The sequence below is a fragment of the Thermobia domestica genome, chromosome 9 (assembly GCF_964235325.1).
Source record: "Thermobia domestica chromosome 9, izTheDome1.hap1.1, whole genome shotgun sequence".
In the NCBI taxonomy this organism is placed as follows: Eukaryota; Metazoa; Arthropoda; class Insecta; order Zygentoma; family Lepismatidae; genus Thermobia; species Thermobia domestica.
The window spans coordinates 65,069,116-65,092,955 of NC_137462.1; the positions used below are offsets into that span (position 1 = coordinate 65,069,116).

The 23,840-nt window shown below is 35.1% G+C and overlaps 1 protein-coding gene across 1 annotated transcript in view; it reads right to left on the bottom strand.

The window, feature by feature from the left end:
• The window catches only part of Prp8 (pre-mRNA processing factor 8), a 93,897-nt gene that overhangs the window by 62,002 nt on the left and 8,055 nt on the right, over positions 1–23,840 (bottom strand). The window contains exons 5-11 of the mRNA XM_081771227.1: positions 22,205–22,420; positions 20,786–20,998; positions 19,080–19,205; positions 13,154–13,259; positions 9,695–9,842; positions 9,369–9,531; positions 5,509–5,726 (exon numbers count right to left, since the gene is read on the bottom strand). Coding sequence (XP_081627353.1) covers positions 5,509–5,726; positions 9,369–9,531; positions 9,695–9,842; positions 13,154–13,259; positions 19,080–19,205; positions 20,786–20,998; positions 22,205–22,420 — 1,190 coding nt within the window. The remainder of the gene's footprint in view (positions 1–5,508; positions 5,727–9,368; positions 9,532–9,694; positions 9,843–13,153; positions 13,260–19,079; positions 19,206–20,785; positions 20,999–22,204; positions 22,421–23,840) is intronic.

Sequence of the window (23,840 nt, forward strand, 5' to 3'; positions counted from 1 at the left end):
AGAGTAACACAAGTACACCATAGTTTGACAGTCTTGCTCTGAGATTTGTCATGATATCACGAAGTATATTCATCGGTACTGCCTTAATTTCACGTGTGAAGTAATTTTCAGTTCTTCCAAAGTACGTGGTTTATTACTGAAGACACTCAACTTCAGACGATCCCACAAAAAGTAGTCAAACACAGACAAATCGGTTGACCGCGCTGCCCAGGGAATATTTCCACGAAGTGAAATTAGGCGTTCTGGGAACATGACTGTAAGAACTGCTATGAAAACCAGTGATATACATGGGACTGCCCTCTGCTGGAACCACGCTTGAGCATTGTTCAGTTGCATTCTTCGAAGTTGGGCACTGAGGAAGTTTCTTCACATTGAAACATATCAATCGGAAGTCACTGCAATAGTTTGATCATCCTGTTCGAACAAAAACGGGCTAGTGGTCCCAAGATTTGTCACCGCACCCCATACTGTTACTTATACCGCACCCCATACTGTTACTTATTTTGAGTGATATGGGGGCTCATGAATTTCTCGCGGGTCCGCTGCAACACTTCTGTTTATTAACAAAACCCGAAAAATGAAAATAAGCAACAGCTATCATGATTAAGATAGTATTATCAAGTCATAGTTTCAAACATCCTTTCAGCGAAACCACGTCGATTCACGATTTTAACTCTTGTATATGCACTAAATTGTACGGATGAAAATGCAAATCTAAGTGCAGAATTTGTCTGAAATGTTCAAAGTAGTGAAATGTTAACTAACTGAACGGCAAGGAATAATTTCAACAGCCTGACGTACTCCCTCGACGTTTTCTAGTATCCTCAGAGATCGCAGTCTTCTTAGTTGTTTTCGTTTTGTTGCTTGTACTGAGCCCCTAAAGTTCGCCACTGACAGTAAAATTGTGTTGCGAGAAGAAATGACCGTGACGACCAACAGTGTAATGCCGAAGGAATCCTCTCTGCGTACATAGAATGGATCATTACTTTTGAAAAAAAAGTTTTTACGGCGAAAGAGCGATGTGCCGCATTTCACTGTTCCATAGTTACTACACTGGCTGACGAGTAGCGTTGAGTAACCACCTTGCTCTATCTGCGCCCACCGAATCACACTCCAACAGAAAGTTGCCGTTTAACATGAACATTTGCAAGATGTTCATTTCTAAAACATATTTTTTTAGTGTGAATAATAATGAAGACATATGCCGAATTCAATGACAAAATGTACACTCTATATACAAGGGCGGATCCAAGGGGGGGCTAAGTGGCTATAGCCCCCCCTTGACGCTCAGGTTTACACTGGATAAAATGGGCTTCAATTCAGCTTTACACTGGATAAAACAGCAAATTATGGTTTAGCCCCTCCCTTGATCATATCCTGGATCCGCCACTATATATATATATATATATATATATTTGAAAATACAAATGTTATTCATATTGCAAAACAGATATTTCTGCCACATCTTGTACATACCATACTGTCACATCATATCACTTGTCCCTTATTCTTACTTTTTAATTTTAAGAATATCCAAAGCATGTAGTGCATGGGATGGTGAGAACTTTTATTCTAAAAATCTTGAAACGTCATATTTCTCTTGAGTAAAATACAGAAAACATTCTCACAGAATATACCATTCTAATATTAAGCAGGCGAAACTGACGAAAAACTATTGAATCTGTTTTCGTAGCGAGTTCTGTTATTCTTAATTCAGTTTCATTCTGCAGCGAAGGACGAAAGGAAATGCTCAAAATCAATTTAAATTCCGCGGTGACGTTGTAGGTCAATTCCTCAAATTTAGTACCTTAAAACTTTCTTCTTTAATGAAAATGTCACACGAAAATCAGTATTATGAGTAATATCTCAATGAAACATAACAGCGACAAGTGGTCTTTTGGAATCTATTTAGCGTTCCAAGAATAGGTTCCATTTCTTCCGTTAATCTTCTACTCACACCGACAGTGGCAGAAAGTACCTATTTTCGGTTTCAGGATTGATAGCCATAGAATGAATACAGTGGTGACAAAAAGTCCTGAACACACTCATTTTTCTGCCTAATTTTTGTGTTTGACTTCATTTTTTGTTATGAAATTATCGCACTATCTTAAATATTGTTATTGATTTTAATGTATTTTTTCATGCTGATTTCAAATCTGTTTGTAGATTTCATCTAGAGTAAATAGTTTCATTGATGCGTTGAAAAAAAAAAAAAAAAAAAAAAAAACTTGACAAGCACAAGGTCACTGTAAGAATGAGTGAGTGTGTTTTCAACCAATGAAATGCTCCGTTATTTCAGCCAATCAGAGAGCAGTAGCGATAAAGGGTTGAAAGGAGAGGGTGAAACGTGGTTTAGTAGTGTATTGAAAGCAATTTTAAGTGCGTTTGTGAAAAATATTGGAATTATGGCTAAGTTTTCATATCTGCCTGAGAATAACAGGTACAAAATAATACATTTGAAGAAAGAAGGTTATTCTATGCGCCAAATTGCTGCTAAAGTACCATGTGGCCTTTCTACTGTCGTGAGAACTTTGAAAAGATTTTCTGAAACAAATTCTATTGCGGACAGGGGCGATCAGGACAACCAAGAAAAACATCTTTACGTGAAGACAGGTTATTGCATAGGATTTCACTTTTAAACAGAAAGCTTAATTCAACGCAAATTTTGAAACAATGGACTTTGACATCAAATCTGAGTGTGTGCCCAAGAACTGTTAGAGGAAGACTGCTAAAAATTGGGTTACGAGGCTGTGAAGCGCGCCCAAAACCATTACTGACTGAATTTCAACGCTAGAGGCGATTGAAGGGAACATTCATTATGGACTATTAAAGACTGAGAAAAGGTCATATTTAGTGACGAGAGTCAGTTTTGTATTTCTGGTAACCAAAGTAATGCCTATGTAAGACGACGCACTCATGAGGAATTCAGCCCTCAGTGTCTGAAGCCCACAGTAAAGTACCCGACAAAAGTGATGGTATGGGGTTGCATGTCTTCTCGTGGTGTTGGAAGACTTCACATCGTTAGCGGAACAGTGAAAGCCATGGGTACATTGCTATACATTGAAATACTACAAAATAAATTGCTACCAACTGCGAGAGATCTTTTTGGGAATCAGTCATGGATTTTTCAGGACGATAACGCCCCTTGTCACCGTGCAAAGGTAGTCCAGAAATGGTTCAAAAACCATACTGTAAATAGAATGAACTGGATAGGACAGTCTCCCGACCTTAATCCGATAGAGAACTTATGGTTTAAAATTGGTTATGAAATTTCAAAGAAAAACCTTCAAACAAACATGAGTTAATTGAAGCTTTAATATTTTCCTTCAACCATATTGTCAAGAAAGAACTTCTTTTGAAATTGGTGCATTCCATGCCAAAAAGATGTAGAGCCGTAATTAAAGCAAACGGTTGACCCATAAAATATTGATGTTCTAACATGTGACAACAATGTAATTTTCAAAATGCGTATTAAATGTACCGTATTTGTCAATTTTCGTGTTATTCTTCTATTCATATTATGTTATTCTATATTGTTTTACTCTGCACATATTTCACATTATTGTGTTCAGGCAGCTTTACTACAAAAAATATTTTAGACATTAAAAAACTAGTAGATTTGAAATTAGCATGAAAAAATACGTTAAAATCAATAACAATATTTCAGATAGTGCGATAATTTCATAACGAAAAATTAGGAAAAAAAATGAATGTGTTCAGGACTTTTTGCCACCACTGTATGGTAAGAGAGAGCGACAAGCAGTTTCTTGGAATCGATTCAGCGTCTGAAGATACATATTCACCCGCAGCTCTCTATTAACACCGGAAACGGTAGAAATTTACTTCTACTTCGGTTGAGTTGATTTTGAGTTTCACGTCCCTTTCAGCGGCGAAGCTATATGAGACGGGACCTACTGATTAATATGGAGTCCGAACCACATGAGCTCCCCGCCGGGAATTGAACCTGGACCTCTCACGCCAAAGGCTACTTCTACTTCGGGTTTCAATATTTATCTTCACAAAGCAAAAACAGAGACTGTAATCCCCCACCATATGGACTTAGCGTCCGAGCAAGAAGTTGATTGATTGATGTATTACTTTCAGTTTCAGTTTTGAATTTGCATACTTTAGAAGTCTACCGTAGTTCCACACCGTGAAACGAAAATCATTCCTTTTGTTCAACTCTTTACATCGCCCGAAACAAAACAAAACAAAACAAAACAAGAACAAAAAAAACAAAAAAAAAAAAACGAAAAATGAGCAATGTAACTCTGTAATGTTTTATAACAAGCAAGACAACCAAAAGTGTTATTCTGGGATCCTCTGAGGATCCCGCTTGGTGTATTAAGGGTTAAATATACCATTTAGATATTTATCATAAACCTCGTTTTCCCTGTGCGAAGAAATTGCATTTCTTCTAGTAATAAACTAACTCTAAAAGCAAAAGGTACATGGCGTGCAAGTGCAACTAACTGAAAGAAATAAAATGACATACAACACCAGGCAAACTAGACAAGATAACAATTTTGTGCATAGAATGTGCCAAAGAAACAACATAACTCAGATTTGCGCAGTGGACTTGTCATCAACAGATATGCTACTAAAGTATCTTCCACTTTATCAGCTATCAGTCGACTTAATTCACTGATTCCACAAATTCTAATCATTGTTATGTTCACATGTTCTGACACATCCTTCTTCTGCTATAAACAGGACAATAACGTATCGTAGATTCCTCTTTATTAGATTTCATGTAGAAATTGCATTACTGTAGTTTTCTCATTTCTTTCTTTCTTTCTTTCTCTCTCTCTCTCTCTCTCTCTCTCTCTCTATATATATATATATATATATATATATATATATATATATATATATCTCGAACCATTATTAATAAACAATATTCCCTGTTTTTTTTCTTCTGTATTCAGAATTTTAACTCATCCTAGAAATGCTACATTTACATATAACGCACGATTATCTTACAAAATAACTACGATCATCTTAAAAAGTAGCTATCATCACCTAAGTACACTTTTATGCTTAGTACGGCAACAAACAATATCGTACATTCTATGTATATTCTTTGAGGTGTTTTCTGTATTTAAATTAGCTACATAAAATTTTAATGTGCTATGAAAAAAACTATGTAAAATCTGTAAAACAGTAATGCTGCTTATATTGGCCACCGCTGGTTCCACAGGAATGTAGCCAAATTAAAAGGTTTTACTGCACTACTACGGCATCATCTGGAGCAACAAGAAACAAATGACAGGTTCATTTAGAATGGCGGCACTGACAGGACTTGCTTCCTTGCTGTCGAATGACTAATGATTAAGTCTGCTGCTATAATATTTAGTTCACACTTCGTCGTATTATGTTCACAAAAACACGAGAAATTTCATAAAATAAGTTTGAATTAACATTACTTCCGAATATTAACTCAACATCATCAAAGAAGTCCATATCTAAAAATACGCTCTTTCTTTTTTGACGAAAATTTTCACTTACCATTGCCGAATCTTGACTTCTTTCTCTCTTTGGTTGTCAAAGTTTTTACAGGTTTCAAGTTGAAATTGTAATCTAAATGCAAGTAGTTCAGATTCTTTCGATGAATCAGAAGGTTCAACATGTTATAACCTTGCCGACAGACCTGAAGACCAGCTTCTACCCAGTCTAAAGTAGTAGTTTGGAAGAATTTTGTAGACTTGAATGACCTGAACAAGTACCTGAAAACAAAAAGAAGGAATGTATATATAAATTGTGAGTTTTGAAATTTTGAGTATTAAACTATGTATCCAAGAGAACAGTTTAGTAACTATAATACATTACTTCATTATCTTATTATTTTCTATTGTGAAAAACATAATACAAGGGCTCTACAGCATACTACATGACTCTTCCCCCAACTATAATACATTTTTAATATGAAATAAAAAAGAAGTAAAGCAGATCGTCAAGAAGTAAAGGAGACGTGACCATCTTTTTATATACATATCTATATTTGGAATCTACAAGTATTTTCTTCTTTCCACTTACCACTACGTCTTCTGGTAGCCACAATTTCTAATAGGATGTAGTACGAACAACTTTAGTTCGGTTTTATACAGTAATACATACTTAGAACGAAGTATATATCTTAAAAATATATACTTATAATGGAAATAATTTTTTATCATACAGTTATATTTATATACTTGTAGTAAGAGAAGTTTAAAATACAGTCTCAAGTATTTAACAAAACTACTCACTTCGCTTATAGTCTGACCACTAAAAAAGAGACTGGTTGTAGAGCTGTGGCTTATTCGTACAAGCTTATACGAAGGTGGATCAATAAGTCTTCGGTCTGATGCCCTTAGAAATAAGACCCAGCCTAGGAAACTTAGTATGTTGTTATAGTCTTTAGTACGCTTACATGTAAAATCTCAAGTATCTAACTCATTTTCTTTTCTAATTATAGGTATGTGAATGAACCGTTTTGTGTCATTTGCTGAAAATGGAGCCTTCTGAGTACCGTGCAGTGATAAAGTTCCTATTGGGAAAACAACTAAGCACAAAGCAAATCCATGAAGAATTGGTGAGTACATTCCATGATTCTTCCTCATCATATTCAACTGTAAAGAGATAGTGTCACGAATTCAAGCTTGGCAGTCATATATGGACGCAACACGTGCCGGTAGCCCATGCGCAGTGACGAATGAAGAAAACGTAAACAAGATCCATGATATCATTAGGGCTGATCGAAGAGTGACTATACCCAAAATCATATAGGAGATTAACATATCATATGGCAGAGTGCAGTCAATATTGGTCGATGTTGTACACATGAAAAAATTATCTTCTCGATGGGTACCAAAAATGTTGTCCATAGATCAGAAGAGGCAGCGAATGGCTTGTTCCCAAGAACTTTAGGCCAGGATAAAGCGTAATCCAGGAAATTTTTATAAGCAATTTCTAACCATGAGTGAGACTTAGGTCCATCATTTCGATCCGGAAACCAAACGGCAATCCATGGAGTGGAAACACCATGGTTCCTTATGCATCCGTAAATTCCGCGTCGTACCCAGCGACGGAAGATAATGTCATCAGTCTTCTGGGATGCTAAAGGAATTATATTCATTGACTATTTGCAACGTGGGCAGACCATCACAGCTGACTATTACGCCAACTTAATCCGAAGCTTGCGCAATACTATCAAGCAGAAACTAAGAGGAGATTTGACAGGCAAAGTGCTCTTCCATCAGGACAATGCTGCAGTCCATAAGTCAACAGTTGCAATGGCAGCCATTCATGATGCTGGCTTCGAATTGATCGAGCACCCACCCTATTCACTAGACTTGGTCCCAAGTGATTCCTACCTATTTCTGAATTTGAAGGAGCAACTGCGGGGAAAGAGATTGGACAGTGATAACGATGTCATGTGTGCGGTAGAGGAGTATTTTGACAGTCTCGATGAGTTTTTTTTTTTTTCTTTTTCTGAAGGGTATGCAAATGTTGGAACATAGATTGGCCAAGTGTATTGAGATCCAGGGAGACTACGTTGAGAAATAAATAAATAAAACAATGAAGATCGTATCTCTTCTCTTTCTACTCTAGGCCGAAGACTTATTGATCTTTCCTCGTAAATTAAATACGATTCAGTTCAATATACTGTGCCCTATCAATTTATTTCGTTCACAGCCTGAGAATGTTATCCCGGCAATGCCCGTTTCGTCTCTGAAAAAAAAAAAAAAATCGTAAAATTCTGGGAATAAGATAATGGTCCAGCAGTGGGATCATCTTATCCCCCAGAAACAGCTCGACAGATAAAGCGTTGTCCATGGAAGTATTATTTGTGGTAGAAAATTTAATCATCGTCCTAACACAACAGCCGATGTTTCGAACTGGTTTGTTGAAGTGAGCAGTCAACTCGTATTAATATCAAACTAGTACTCTTAAGATCAGATATCCCGTCAGTGAAGAAACTGTTTATCTGATTCTATTAGAATGTTATATCTAGCTAATAGAAGGTTTATCTTGTCAATCATGAGTAAATTTTAACAGCAGGTAGATTTCTTCCTCATCCAACATCTCTCAACCAATGGGAGATTTAAGTACTTGTATAAATAAAACGAAGAACGATATGAAGACTTCAACGTTCGTTTACGTACGTTTCCAAGAAATAAAAAATGGAACATTCGTCAAATGATTTTGACTTCGCTATAGCATCGGAAGGACAATAACTTTTAGTGAAAGCACTACAGGAATGAACATTGTTTCCAATCCTCTCAATACAATTCAGAAGTATTCTTCACGCGTATCTAAACACTGATTTACGCCAATAACTTAGTAAACAGATGGAGAAACCCATTGTTTATATTGCCCTTGTTATGTAAGAATAAAGTAGAGAAGTACTGCACGTAAATCTTACTTATCTACTAGTTATATAACAGTAAATTCCTATTTTCAAACGTATTAAAGGTCTTTTAAAGATCAATTGTTTTCCGATTCCGCATCGCAGATGTTTTGATTTGTACAATACATCATATAACATCCGAAAAAGTTATGTTATTCAATTCTGCTTGTCACAGTACAACTGAGCGGAGGACTAAGATCAAAGTTGAACAAGTAATGAGCTCAAGTTCCTGAAATTCCTAGCCAGATGGTAAATCAGCTGTCTGACCTGGTTGCGTTCATACAAAAGAACTGCAACAATATGGAAGAACAAGATCAGTACTGATTTCACTTAAGTGCTGATTTTGCGGACATTCAGACCGTCTTTTTATCCATGTTATATGGCATATCTGAATGGCTAATTCTCGCAGTTTTCTGGTTAATGCTAAGACGGGACGATGCAATCTTTTATAGTCATTACGTCATCGAGCCTTGCAGCAAAGAATTGTGCCATTCAGACACATGCACATTATCCTTATATACATTTTGAAACAGTTTCACGCCGATTCATTCGATTTTACCTTCCAATTTCAACATGAAACTAGAAGTAATGTACTGATCGAGTTTAATATTCACGATATTTCGGCAACAGAATAACAAAACTTCCTTAACTCGATGCTTATAAAGTAACTACGAACATCAGCAGCAAACCCAGGGTTATTTCATCTGCTTCTCCAAGTTTCAAGGTTACTACTTGAACATACGCTCCCCACGCCTATGTGTATACATATGGCGTGTTTGCCAGTCTCATTCTTTAATAGCCGGTCGTTTTTCATTAACTGCAATTTAAATTTCCTATTTTATTGAAAAAAATCTTCCATCTATTTTATTAAAACCTTCAATTTCTTAGACAGAATTCAGAAGCAGAACGAAAATTAAAATTCTGAAATATATTTAGATTCAAACTACAACAGTTAACTACTAGTCAGTGGATGTACCTCTTCTTCTGTGGCTTTGGCGGTCGATGTTTCAAAGCATTCAAAACATAATACTTCAGCAACTTTTGATAGCTCACTCGAACTTTCACTGGTTGACCTGGTGGACAATGTTCCCTATACCAGGGTTTCACTAGAGGGACATCAATAGCTCTTCTTGTACGGCCTAGAAAGAAATACAAATGGATTGTAATACATGTATTATAAACTATATGGCTTTAAATTACAATCGAACCTAAATTATTTCTTCAAAAAGGATTTTCGAAAGAAAGTACTCTTATACACTTCTACGAAAACTAACAATACAATAAACGTACAGTAAAACTTACCTGATCGCATATTAAAAGGACGAGGTGCCCACAACAAAGCGATTCCATTGGCTGTGTTGTCTGTGTACAGAGGAGTTTCTTGCAAGAAAGGTTGGACTTCTTCCGGCAATTCAAACTCTTCATCATCATCAGGAAGTGGTTCTGTCCCCTACAACAGAACAAAATAAAAATCTTACCATCCATTAGCAGCAAATGGATTACAGTATTCATAAGAATGATACATAGATCACTGTTCGATTTTACACTTATTACTTCCTTATTCTTCTTATGCAAGGTTAAAAAATGAAACAAACAAACTATAAAATTATTGACGCGTTTAAACCTTACGCTGAAGAATAAAATCAGAATTTCTCGTTTCCCGTTCTAATAGATTATTAAATTATGAATTAAAATTAAACAGCTTAACTGGCCAACAACTTATGTAAATTACTGAAGGAATGAAACCGACGCATGATTATACCTATTAACTTAATCTCAGTCACACGTCTAAATATTTATAACTCGAAATTTTTAATGGATCGAACAGTTCATTAGTGTATTTGAAGCTATTAAATTTGCTACAAATTATCTATCGTGGTATAATTAGCGTATTTTGTTTTCAATAGCTAAGTTTAACCATACCTGAAATGTTTTTCCATTATACAGTGGAAGTCATGAGATGGATTAAAACAAGAGTATGTTTATGTAAATACATAAGCTGTTAACAAAGGTAGGGGTTCAAATTGAATATCCAGGCCAAGTCCGTGAGTTTAAGTTAATAGCTTATATAAACTTTTGTTGTTCTATTTAACAATAGAAGAAGAGGAAGAACTATGCGCGATTTACCTTTTCTTAGTACTATCGTAAAATAACTTCTTAGTTACTGAATCTCCTTTTATACACCGTCCAAAAACAGCTTTTTACTTTCGAGTGACGGAAAGAGAGAAGAACGTATAGTGATAGTGAGAAAAATCGAATTAGATTTCAACGGATTTACAAGTTTCATGATCCATACATACCAAAAAAGTGATTTTTCGACATCTGTTCGTCCCAATGTGCATTCGCCTAGAGGCCATATTGTTCAACGTATCGCGACCAAATCTTTGTGATACTCGAGAGGGGTTTTACGAGTTTTCTACCTACTCATAAAAATAAGGATAATTTATTGAAAGATTAAAATTAAATTTGGGATTTTCTCAAAACGGCTTTAACGATTTCGTTTATATTTCATAGATCAATTTTTCAAAACATAATACTGTGGTGTAAGTCATTTCTCGGAAAGATCGAGAAGGGATAGTTAACTCTTAGGAGGTGAGTTTTTTCGGACGATTTTCTCAAAAACGACTCAGGAGACATTGTTCATATTACATAAATAAATATTTCATTAATATTCTACTGACAATATGGTATAGCTCATTTGCCCTGAAAAAACATACGAGTAGTAATTTATTTTTATTTTATTCCATTTTTTTTTTTTTTGACGGAAAATGAATCAGGTGATTTTGTTTATAATACATAAATATTTCATTAATATTCTGTTGACAGTATGGCATAACTCATTTGTCCTAAAAAAAAAAAAAAAAAAAATGTACGAGTAGTCGTTTGTTCTTGGGGTGATTATTTCCCGAAGTTTTTTTCAAAAACGACATACGAGATAATGTTCCTTCATAAATAAATATTACATTAACAACCTGACAATACGGCGTAAGTCATTTGTCCTGAAAAATATACTAGTAGTAGTTTATTCTTGGAGATGAGTTTTTTCGGCCGATTTCCTCAAAAACAACTCAGGCGATTTTGCTAATATTTCGAAATTAAATATTTTATTAAAAACTCTATAATGCTGCGTAAATTACTCCTTACGAATAAATTTACAAGAGGCAATTTAGTCATTGGGTAGGTCTCTCTTCAGATTACTTTCTCAAAAACGAGCCAGGCGATCTTGTTCGTATTTCATAAATAAATATTTCATTAATATTCCTATAATGTTGCATAAATAACTTCTACGAGAATATCCACAAGGGATAGTTTACTGTTTGAACGATTTTTTTTTTTTCAGCTTTGTGAAACAACTTCAATGATTTTGTTATTTTATGGACAAATATCTCATTAATTACCCTAACATTTGGTAAAAGACATTTTCTCATGGAAAAATCTACACGGGGTAGTTTACTTTTGGGGGTAAGTTTTCTTTTAATGAAATTTTCAGAAAACGTCTTATAATTTTGTTTCTATTTCACAAGAGAATGTTTCATTAACAACTGCAGAACATAATTTAGTTTTAGAAATTGGAACGAGAAAGTTTAGTGCGGTGGCCTGTACCTTTTATCTTTTAATCCACTTGCATCAAGAAGCGATTTATATACAAATTAACTCATAACACAATGCAACGTATTTTCAATAATAATGTACTGTATAAATGGGAGGATATTTGAGACAAAAAATCTCAGTAAGTTAATTCTGTTGGAGAGTTCAACACTTCTCGCATTTGTAACTTTTACGTAAGGTACTGCTTCCTCGGATTTGTATTAAAACTACTGCTCCTGAACTAAATTACAGCAGACAAGAGTTGTACGTAAATGGATGAATTATCATCATATTAAATAAAAATTTTCAATCATGTCTAGGATATACCGAGTAAAAAGAAGTGTGAAAAATGAAATGAAATACTTGAGTTTTACGTCCCACGGTTATGCCGGTTAGGCTAAAGGAGACGATGATGGTGAGAAATGGTGGAATGAAGAAAGTAGGAGGAAACGGGAGAACCCCGAGGAAACCCACGCACATGATGTTTGTCCACCACAAAGTTCACTTGGCGCGAGCTGGGATCGAACCAGGGACCTCAAGCACCAGAGGTGAACGCTCTACCACTGAGCCACCGCGGCCCCTAATAAGAAGTGTGAACTGAATTTATAATGCTATTAGTATTTAAAGTATCCGCTACTCTGTTCGTCACATGCAAGAATATGGGAAAAGCCAATAGTGTAAGCAGATTTAATGTTACGGAATACTGCTGACTGAAGAAAACTGAAAAACCAACTATAAACTAGAGGTTTCTCTCTTTCTCGTGTACATGACATTAAGTAAATCACAAGAAGAGTTTAAGTATAGTCCCGGGAGAGATTTCTGGTATAGTCATTATTACTCTGTTATAACGATTAGCTGTAAGACCAAAATTTCGATACGCGTCAAAAATACGCATTACAGGGGAGCCAGCAAGAGAAAGTCTGACAACTCGCAGCAGCGTTGCCACTAGTCACGTGTTTAGGCTTTTCCGTTGTATCTATATTGGCAGTTTTCTTAATAGTGTAAAACAAAGTAACCGTGGTTGGTAACACTAGCACCAAAGTAAGGGCTGCATTTTCCTTTCGCATGTAGAAACTTCAGGGACCATCGCATGACGGCTCCTCTATAGAAATAAATAAATAACTGGTGTATCTGTAAACGACAAATTGAGTAAAGAGCTGACTTGAAACCTACCTTCACGGAATGCCTATGAGAAATAGGGTTGATCAAAGGATCAAAATAAAATGCTGGTAAATCAGGATCTTCAGTTTTGATATATACTACATTAGGCGCATGGTACCTGAAATAAAGAATATGAAGCACACTGATTATTGGTTTTACTTTTCACGCATAAAATTGTTGAAAATCAAAATACACAGAAAAACGAACACATCTTTCCTTTTCAAGTCTGTTTTCATGTATATAAACTAGATAACTAGTACAGGAGTATGTAATGAAGATTTTAGAGATCAAGAGAACTTGGAACTATACAATTTTTCGTTTGAGTTTCGAGATATACAGTATACGGCGGATATTTTAAAAAAGACTGCACGCACAATATAAAATATAAATGTCTGTGGTACCAGCTGCTGCCTTTACTCTGCAGAAAGCAGCTAATAACATTAACCCACAATTTATCTGTCACACTGCTAGTGGGAATATCCTATTTACTGTAAGATATCACCGAAACTTGTGTGACTTTCAAAAATCAAAAAAATAGTATTCTATAACAACAAGAATTAATATACAGGGAGTTAATGAACTAGACTGAAAGACTGTGTAAGAGGTGACTCAAAATAGTCAGAAAGTCTCAAATGTTGGGAATCACCACGTTCATGTCTCCTAGTGTTTGGAATAATGAATAACTAACTAACTAACTCTATGGCCTATGGAACCCGGAGGTTCAGTACCGCGTTCACAAAAGCTCTCCACTGACTTCTATCCTTAGCTAATTGCATCCAGTTTCTACTTTGTATTCCTATCTCTGCGAGATCCATCTTAATATTATCCTCCCATCTGCGCCTAGGTCTTCCTAATGGTCGTTTTCCTATGGGTCTACCAGTCAAGACTTTGAAAGCGTTTCTACTTTCCTCCATTCTAGCTACATGACCTGCCCACCTAAGCCTCCTAGACTTGACGACCCTAACAATGTTGGGTAAACCGTATAAACTATGTAGTTCCTCGTTATGAAGCTTCCGCCATTCCCCATTCTCGTTCCTCTTGGGTCCGAATATTCTTCTCAGGATCCTGTTCTCAAATACTTTCAGTCTATGTTCTTCCCTCAGAGTAAGCGACCATGTTTCGCAACCATACAAAACAACAGGCATGATTATCGTTTTATATATTTTAAGCTTCAAATTCCTCGACAGAATTCGCGACGACAAGAGATTTTGAACCGAATAGTAACACGAATTCCCTGCTTTTAGTCGACATTTAATTTCTTCGTGAATATGATTCTCGTCTGTTAATATTGATCCTAAATATTTGAAAGTATCCACTTTATCGAAAGTATTATTTAATATTTTAACGCCTCCACAATTTGCAGTATTACGGTCCCGACGCACTTCCATGTATTTAGTTTTCTCTGCATTTACTTCTAAACCCATGTCCCTGCAAGCGTTTAATAAGATCTCTGCATTTATTTCTACTGTTCTCCTATCATCCCCTATTAAATTTACATCAGCATATGCCATAACCTGGTGAATGCCGTTCAACTCTAGGCCCTGGTTGCTATCTTTGATTTTCCTTATGGCGTATTCCAGCACAAAGTTAAATACTAATGGCGACAACGCATCTCCTTGTTTCAGGCCATTTTCGACGTGGAAGCTCGTGGACAAAAATTTTCCTACCCGGACTTTACTTTGGGATTCACTTAAACATATCTTAATTAATCTAATTAGCTTTCTCGGTATTCCAAGTTCTGTACGAACGTTGTATAATGTTTCTCTCCTAACCGAGTCGTAAGCCTTTCTAAAATCAATAAATAGTTGATGTACCGGGGTATTGTATTCCCACTTCTTTTCGAGTATTTGGCGAATGGTAAATATTTGGTCGATAGTTGATCGATTTCGTCTAAATCCGCACTGATAATCTCCAATAATTTCATCTGCGTATGGGGTCAATCTTGCTAACAGAATATTTGAAAGGATTTTAAAGGATGTTGACAGAAGAGAAATGCCTCGATAATTATTACAGTCAGTTTCGTCGCCTTTCTTGTGAAGTGGAACAATGATTGACTCTTTCCACTCTTGTGGCAATTCTTCCTTGTTCCAGATAAGGAGAATGAGTTTGTGTATCTTGTTCCACAATTTTTCGCCTCCAGCTAAAATTAACTCAGCGGGAATTTCATCTACACCCGGAGATTTGTGTTTCTTTAATTTCTTTATAGCGGCTTCCACTTCTATTCGATTGGGTTCTGGAATATACGGTTCTGCGGTGTGTATCTCCTTTTCTCCACGCACATTAGTTTTTGGCTGCGTGTTCAGCAAATCGTCAAAGAAATCTTTCCATCTATTTAAGATGCTATCCGTATCAGTGAGAACTATTCCGTCAGATTTCTTTAAAATATAAGCACGAGGTTGATAGCCTTTCTTAAATTCGCTTATCCCCTTATACATGTCCCGAATATTTTTATTTTTACTATTATCTTCAAGTTCCTTAATTTTAGCTTTCAAAAAATCCCGTTTCTTTGTTCTAAAGGTTTTGGAAGTTTCCCGCCTGATATCTGCGAAATTTTGTGTAGTTATTTCATTCGGATTTTGTAGCCACCGTAATTTTGCCTGTTTTCTCTTCTCTGCTAGTTTAATGCATTCTTGGTCGAACCATGGTTTGTTCCTACGTATTTCCGCGTGTCCCAATTTTTCTATTGCTGAACTTTTAATGCTATCTCTAATTTCAATCCAAGTATCCTCAACACTAGTGCACTCCGAGTCATCTAAAACCGAGAATCTATTCGAGACTTCAATCTGGTATTCCTCTCTTACCTGGCTCTCTTCTAATTTCTTTAAATTAAATCTCTCCGTTTTCGGACATTGAGTATTACCTTTATTCAACGATAATCTCTCCCGTATTATCGCTTCTACCAGGTAGTGATCAGTGTCACAATCAGCCCCTCTAAACGACCGGACGTCAATTATGCTAGACTGTCTTCTTCTATCTACTAAAACGTGATCAAGGCGTTTGCTCCGAAACTATACACTTCTGATACGATTTTTTTTCTCGTATGTAAAGAATCACTCTTACAATTTGTGAGACTAGTTCATTAACGCCCTATATTCATAATATAAGATAAATTAAAACTTCTTAATAGTAAAGGAACCCTTCATCTTTCGTTACTATGCAAATAAAATTAAAATTTTAGTCTCAGTGTGCGCTAACAATTCGCCAAAAAAATATTTGATTCAAGATTTTGTTTACTTTACACCTTTCAATCTGAAATACAATCAACAAAACAACAAAACATTTACAAGAAAACTGTTACACAACTAAAATGAATATTAAATTGTAAAAACAAACTACTGCTTGTACTTGGTCAGAAACCAAGTCTATCTTGATCTTGTATTTTCAGACAACTATAAAGCTTGATGTGTATATACAACGTTTCCAACGGAAAAAAATAATGCATCTTTTTTCGTTCGTTTTCATTTGTTTACCAAAAGTCGTTTCGCATGAACGCATAGCGATTTGTTAGTTTTAAAATACTGCTTTAAATGCACTAGTCTTGCGTGCAGAAACAATCAGCAGCTGTTTTTGAAAATATGTACTTTTCGTCCGTAAATTCCCAAGACATGATTTGTGTTGCCACGAAGGAGTGCAAGTGTGCTTATTATACTACATACATTTTTTTTTATTTTTATTATTTTTATTTTTTATTTATTTATTTTGTGTGTGTGTGAGAGAGGATTATGCCCGAAGAATCGATATCATATAATACAAACTTCAATTTGGCAGTATTTGTAGGATATTCCTATCCGGAGAAGTCTTTGCAAGGCCAGACAGAACATTATTTACAGGAAAAGCTACTGAAGCAGTGCACATGTCATCACCATGGAGCTGAATTAAGGGCAGCTTCGTTCGATAATCTATAATTCTGAAGTGGCCCTTGACGTCCATGGTTTGTGACAGGCGTTTGCAAACTCTGCGTCTTCAAAATGCAACAATGTATATGATAATTTCCAAAATTCCACGACTGTAGTAGGCATGAAATGAACCCAAAATAGAATTTCGTCCAATAGCCAAACATTACTGCCATTGTGGAGAAAAAGAAAATGTTTCCTTACTTTTTCATTCCTATATGATGAAATGTTTCAGCGAGATCCAAATACTGTATTTTTACTGTTGTGATTACACTTTTATTATTTTCTGATACATTTTGTATTCTTGCTTCAGGATTCCCAGGTTTCATCTAAATATATTCCCCGATTAATTTCTAAATAATACTCCGATATCTACAAAACACAGGTGACAGAGACTTACCTCTATCTTTCAGGGTTAAAATGAAAGGCAAAGGGGTGTATCACTCCTCTTGAAGAAATACGTTATGAAAAACTTTCCTAAAAGCCCATAATTTTCGAAACATGATGTGTGCCTTCCCTGAAGCTTCTCGCAAATCAAAAACACAGCATGTTTTTTTTTTTTTTTTTTTTTTTCTTTCTTCTCCTGAGGTTCCTGGATATGGCTTGATATCAGTTATGAAAAAAAGTCAATCTACCTTCAGCTTCACCAACATGGCTCAAGGTAACTTTCGTTGGTTGCTTGATTTTGAGTTTTAACTTTCCTTTCAGCACTGAAGCGTGGGATCTTAATCACATATACTACATTCACCGTGATGATGATCTCGATCTCCTAGGAGGATTTTTCACAAGGTTGCGGCAGAGTTTGTCAGATATTGTCTTCCAGTCTTTCCGTAACATGGTAAACAATGCGGTGGTAATTTTGGGGCGTTGTGGTCTGACCCTCGACCAACGTTCCAATTCATCCCCAAGATGTTCAATAGGTTTGAGTTGGGGCACTGGAGCGCTTGCACTTGCACCTCCATCTCCTCAAACCACTTTGTAATGGCATGTGCTTTACGGACCCTGGTATTTTCATATTGAAACACAAACAGCCCAATATCGAACTGCTGAAAACTAGCTGCGAACTGCTATCTAGGACTGTTTCATAGGCGTTGGCATTCATGGTCCCAGACACCAACACTAGGGATCGGTGTCCAAATCATGAGAAGTAGTCCCATATTATTTCTCCACCATCAAATTTTATAGTGGGAACAATGCAATCCAGTGGTAGCGCTCCCCAGATACACGCCAGGCCCAACGATCAAGAAAGAAAAAAAAGTTTAAAATTCATTTTCTATTTCATTTTGTTTCATGTTTGTTTCTTTTCTTTCTTTAATATATCTTAATAACCAACTCGTTTCCATCCGCTTATCTTTCTCAACTAAAGTCGAACCACTTTCAGCTTGGCAACAGACAAGTAATTCGAATTCGATTATGGTCAACTAGACGTTTCCCAGTCTTTTTACTCTTCTTTCTTTCTCTCTTCTTTCTGCTTCTCTGCCTCAATGTCTGATATAAGCTAAACTTAGAAACAAGAAATCTGAACGCATAGTAAACTACATAATTAACCTGTTTTCTGTGCACCGAAAATTGCCACGGAAATGACTAAAAAAATTATAAATTACTTGGAATTATGGTTTGAAAACATTGACAGAATATAAAAATGCTGGCATTATACTAGTGGAGAGTGTAAGAAACTTACAAGTTCTTTCTCGTAGTAGTGATGGAAGTATTTTCAGTGTAAATAAAGATTGCACATCATATATATAAAAGCAGTAGCTTTTTTAATTAATTAATTATTTATTTATTTATTAATAATCAAGATACGTGACGAACGTTTTGGAATTCAAACAAACAACTGAACATGACCAGAGGAAGGTTACAATGAGGTAACCGAAAGCACTATCCTACTGTCCCATAAAAGATAAATCACGAGCAGATTGGTATGTAATTTTCACTCTTTCATTTATTAAAGGATATTCATCTACGTGAACTTTAATTTGCTACGTGAACTTTAATTTGCTAACTTAAATATTACTTATTTTTAACGAATGTACGTTACTCACCACGACAAATGCACATAATGAGGCATGTTGTTATATAAATACGGGAAAGCAATTCTATACTCCGTTCGTATTGGCTGCCGAATGATGATCTTGTTAATGTCATTGAATTCATTCCAATCTTCATCTCTGAAATTGAAACAAAAATTATTTAAATAAAGAAAACTTAGACACTACTGCATAAATGAATTAATGAATCATTCATTTTTTTTTTATTTCTTTATTTTATCTTATACTCTATTTATTCTTTTCATATTGTAAACTCCAGAATCAGGATGGCTACCAAATTAACAAAATCAAAATTATTTACCTTTATGTTTGATCAATATCTATTTAGGAAAGTTGGAAATTAGAAATTAGGAAAAAAAATATTTTAAAATGGAAAACCCTTATCACAGACTCGGATATAAAACATGAAGCTTCTGTTTAAAAAAAAAAAAGTACGATTTATTTAGTCTATTAATACCTGTCAAGCTAATGCTTCATACTTTATCCTGAATGGGAAATGGTCACATCACTGTTAATATTTTTTACAAAATTTCACATGCATAAATCTTAACCATAACTCAATATAAATGCTTAACTGTTTTTTTTTTTTTTTTTTTTTTTTTCAACGCCATAATCTCTGGATTACTAGTTTCACTGACTTTATTCTTTTTCGGTCATCAATGTCCTGTCTTTCCTTCTAAGATCTATAGTTCATATGCTGTCTTATTCTGTTTATTGTGCTGCTCTAATTGTTTTCTTTCTTCTTGTTTTCGTCTTGCTGATGAATTCCTAACTACCTGTACCACAGCTTTGGAAGATTACAAACTGGTAGAACAGCTGCACACACACTGATCTTTGAGGAATTAAAGAGTCTTCTAACATATTTTCTATTAAACAATCACTATTTACTGAAACTCTTCGTTCAACAGTGTTTTAATGGAGCAATGTGCGGATAAAATGGAAAAATTTTATCGAGTCTATTCGATACTTGTCTTTCTTTACAACGCCCATTAATGAATTATCAAGTCTCACTATTATGATCCAACGAACTTTTACTTACGGTAAAGAAAGACATGGTCTGAGTGGCGTAGTTGTTAACGCATTGGCACAATATGCCGGAGATCCCGGTCCACTCAAGCCACTTTTTCACTCTTTGTAAGTTGTTTAATTCACACCTACAGAGGATTGTGATGTGTAAAATAAATCGGTTGTTTCCTCCTTTCATTAATATATATTTTACTTACGGTGTTTTACAAAAACGGAGATGTCTTGACACAATCAGCTGATAAAGATCGTTTTGATTTTTGAGTTTAACATGCCTTTCAGCAGAGAGGCTATATGAGATGTGGACCTACAGCTTAACGTAGGATCTGAACCACATGAGCTCCCGCCAGGAATCGAACCTGGGTCTCCCATATAAAAGGTGCGTACGCTAACCGCTTAGCCACGAGAGAGCTTTGCTGATAATTGTATTACATACTTCCATATATATAATCCTCAAGAGCTCCAGTAACATCATAGAAAAATTCTGGACCATAAATCTAATTTCTTGACTTTTTTGACCTACTTAATAATTTCTTCTCTTTCTTGACCTGTAGACATCCTGAGAATGTATCTTTCTTTCTTGGTACAACAACAGTCTTTCTTTTCTTGTCTTTCATACTAATAAAAACACTTAGAAATGAAAATATTGTTATTAAAAACACAAAATTCAAACTTACGCTGGATTTGCATCCTTGATAAGAGGTTCAAATTTCGGTCCTCCTGGTATAGCCATGTTCAGCGCTTTGGCAGTAAAAAAGGATTTCAAATCGAATAGGTAAAAATAGTTATCATCTACCAAATCAGTCAAAAGCTGATTTGCTAATCGATATAATGTTGCCATTTGGGGCAATGTCAGATTCCAACGTCTGTATGTTGATCCATTTACGTGCCTGAAAAAACAGAAATGAAAATTATCACTGTATATCGAATATTAATTTAATATACACGTGAACTCTTAGGAAGGATACAATGCACTTTCTTTACTCAAACGGCTTGCACAACTGATGGATTATTACTGAAACACTAAGAATCTATAAATATCAATATTTTAATATGCGATTAATGTATCTAGTTTACACTTGACTGAAAAAGTTACACATACATACCATGAAGAGAATTAAACAGAACGACGTGTTAAAGCACAAAATTTCGTTCTATTTTAAATTATTGAACTTCCCTAACTACCTCCGCGGCACTTCGTCAAGGTCAACGTGCTGTTTACCTATTGGGATCGATACAAATTGTATGAAACAGAATATTCCGATTAAACGTGATATGCTTCTGCTATTTCTACACGCAATTTCGGAAAACTACATTTATGCTCATCTTCTGCTGTATTTACATTTATACATCGAAGGAAACCAAACTGGCAACTGAGTAGTACACAACCTTTTAGTAGTTAATTGTATAGAAATAAAAAAAAAAAACTACATCATCAATTAGCGTAAATATTAGCAATTACTGACAATAAATATTTCGTTCCGAGCCACGAAGAATATTCCGTTCTCTTTCCATTCTGCTCTTACGCAAACTGCTATGTCACACAAAGCAACTAACGTAGGCAGTAGGAGGAGAAATTGTGTAAATAACTTGATGCTGATATTGTATTTTTTTCCTTGGTATATTTAACGTCTGTGGTATATTTAACGTATTACATATCCACTATATTTAGTGTAATAATTTGGTCACCCTAGTATGGCATAATTTTTTAGGCTTTCATTAATAAAAGGAATTATTCTTTCATTATAGAAGTCGCATAAAAATGCAATTCCTAATATCGTATTTAGTACAATTAATCATTGCATTTACAATTACTTTACAAGTGGAATATTTACATAAAATAAATGGTTTCCTCATCTTAAGATATAAAGAAAGAACTTTTACATTTTCAATAGGTAGCAAACGAAATAAGGAAACAGACATATGAATTAGCGATATGAATAATAGTTGCACGAAGATATGCCGATCGAAGGAGGTGGTAGCATTCACAGAAACACTATCTGGTATTAAAACACGGACAGTGACACAATAAGGTGAGCTTTCTTTTCCTTGCTGCTATATTTCATTTGGAAAATGGAAATCATAACCGAACTTACTTTGTACCCACAAGCGGCTTGTGGTCATAGAACCATTTTGATACTGATGCATCTTCCTCAGGATCCAATTCAATTTGAATGGCTTCTAAAGGTTCTACATCTAACACGTTATCTGCGTAGTCTAACGGAGGTTCTTCATCGTCGAAAGGTGGGAAACGCATCCTCTTGAAATGACGCCTGTCTCTCTTCTCACGTCGCATCATAATCCACATTGTGCTGAAAAATGAAGACTGTAAGACAAACACATCCCAATGGAACTACCATAAACATAATCGTATATTAATGAAAGAAAAACGAAAAGCGTATCAAAAAACGAACAAACAAAATCTTTCTGTATACAAAACTTATCCTACTAGAATTCCAAACTTGATTCGCAAAAATGAATATTCCTCCCAAAATATTGATCTTATTGAAATAAGTAATGGAAATGCGATACAAATAAAGCAGGGTAGCGCGGAAGGGCTGACATCTACATTCTTTGAAGGCACCATGCCTGATGAGTATTACCTGATGATAAAGTTAAAAGAAAAAAACAAATAATTAATTTCTACGATCCAAGTTCGGACGGTCAACTAGGAATTTTACAGGAAAATTTTTAGTTTAATATTATTGTTCCTACATTGTACTAGAACAAATATAAGTCTACATTATTTTCTTTAGAAGTCTTCTTGCAAGTACACGTATCTAAACAAGCTACCTACGAGTAAAACGTTCAAAAAAAAAAAAGTATGCTTATTAGATATATTATTTGACCGTACTTAAATAATTTCCATTTAATTTTCAGCGTCACCAGTACCTTGTTTTCCTTAGTTCTCATACAATACATTAAACGAACATTTTGATGCATTACCAGTATTTTACATTACCATACATGTATTTGGCAAAAAGAAAGGAAAAACAATTGCATATGCTGTAACTCAGAACTGCGAATCTCCACCATACCAGAAAGGCGACATGCCTCAAGCATTCGTCACTTACTAGCAAGGTGTCAGCTCACATTATCAGCTGATTTCAGAACCCCTACGCCAATCATCACTGTTACTAACTTTAGAGAAAATAAATGAATAATAGGCCAAAATAAAAGCAAAACTGAAAAATTGACATTAACTTCTCTTACCACGAATGCACATACTGTAGACCAAATTTACATTGAAAGGTATTAATTTTCTATGCTTCTTGTATTAAAAACGAACTTTGAGTCAAGCACTGGAGTCCTTATCTATTGTAAATTCATTATTACTACCTCTTACGTTGTAAAATTAATTACACTATTTATTACACTTTAGTAATATTCCAGTGTATTATACTCCATGCTACTTAATTGTACAATGCACAGAATAGATTCAAATTTATTACAGTACACATTACTAACCTAAGTTTTCATCTGATTTTATAAATATTATTACTTTTATAAACATTCCACACTAAAGGGATCTGGTAACTTTTTATTTTAGAATAACATCATCAATAATAATAAATTAATGGTCAAGAAGTTGAACGAGTCTCATGAATACACAGAACACACTGTTTTTTTTTGGGGGGGGGAGGGAGGGGGTAAGTGTTCATCAAACGTTAAATTTGGATATGTTGTTTTGAATAGATATACTACTTCGGGATTATATAAATATATAAACAA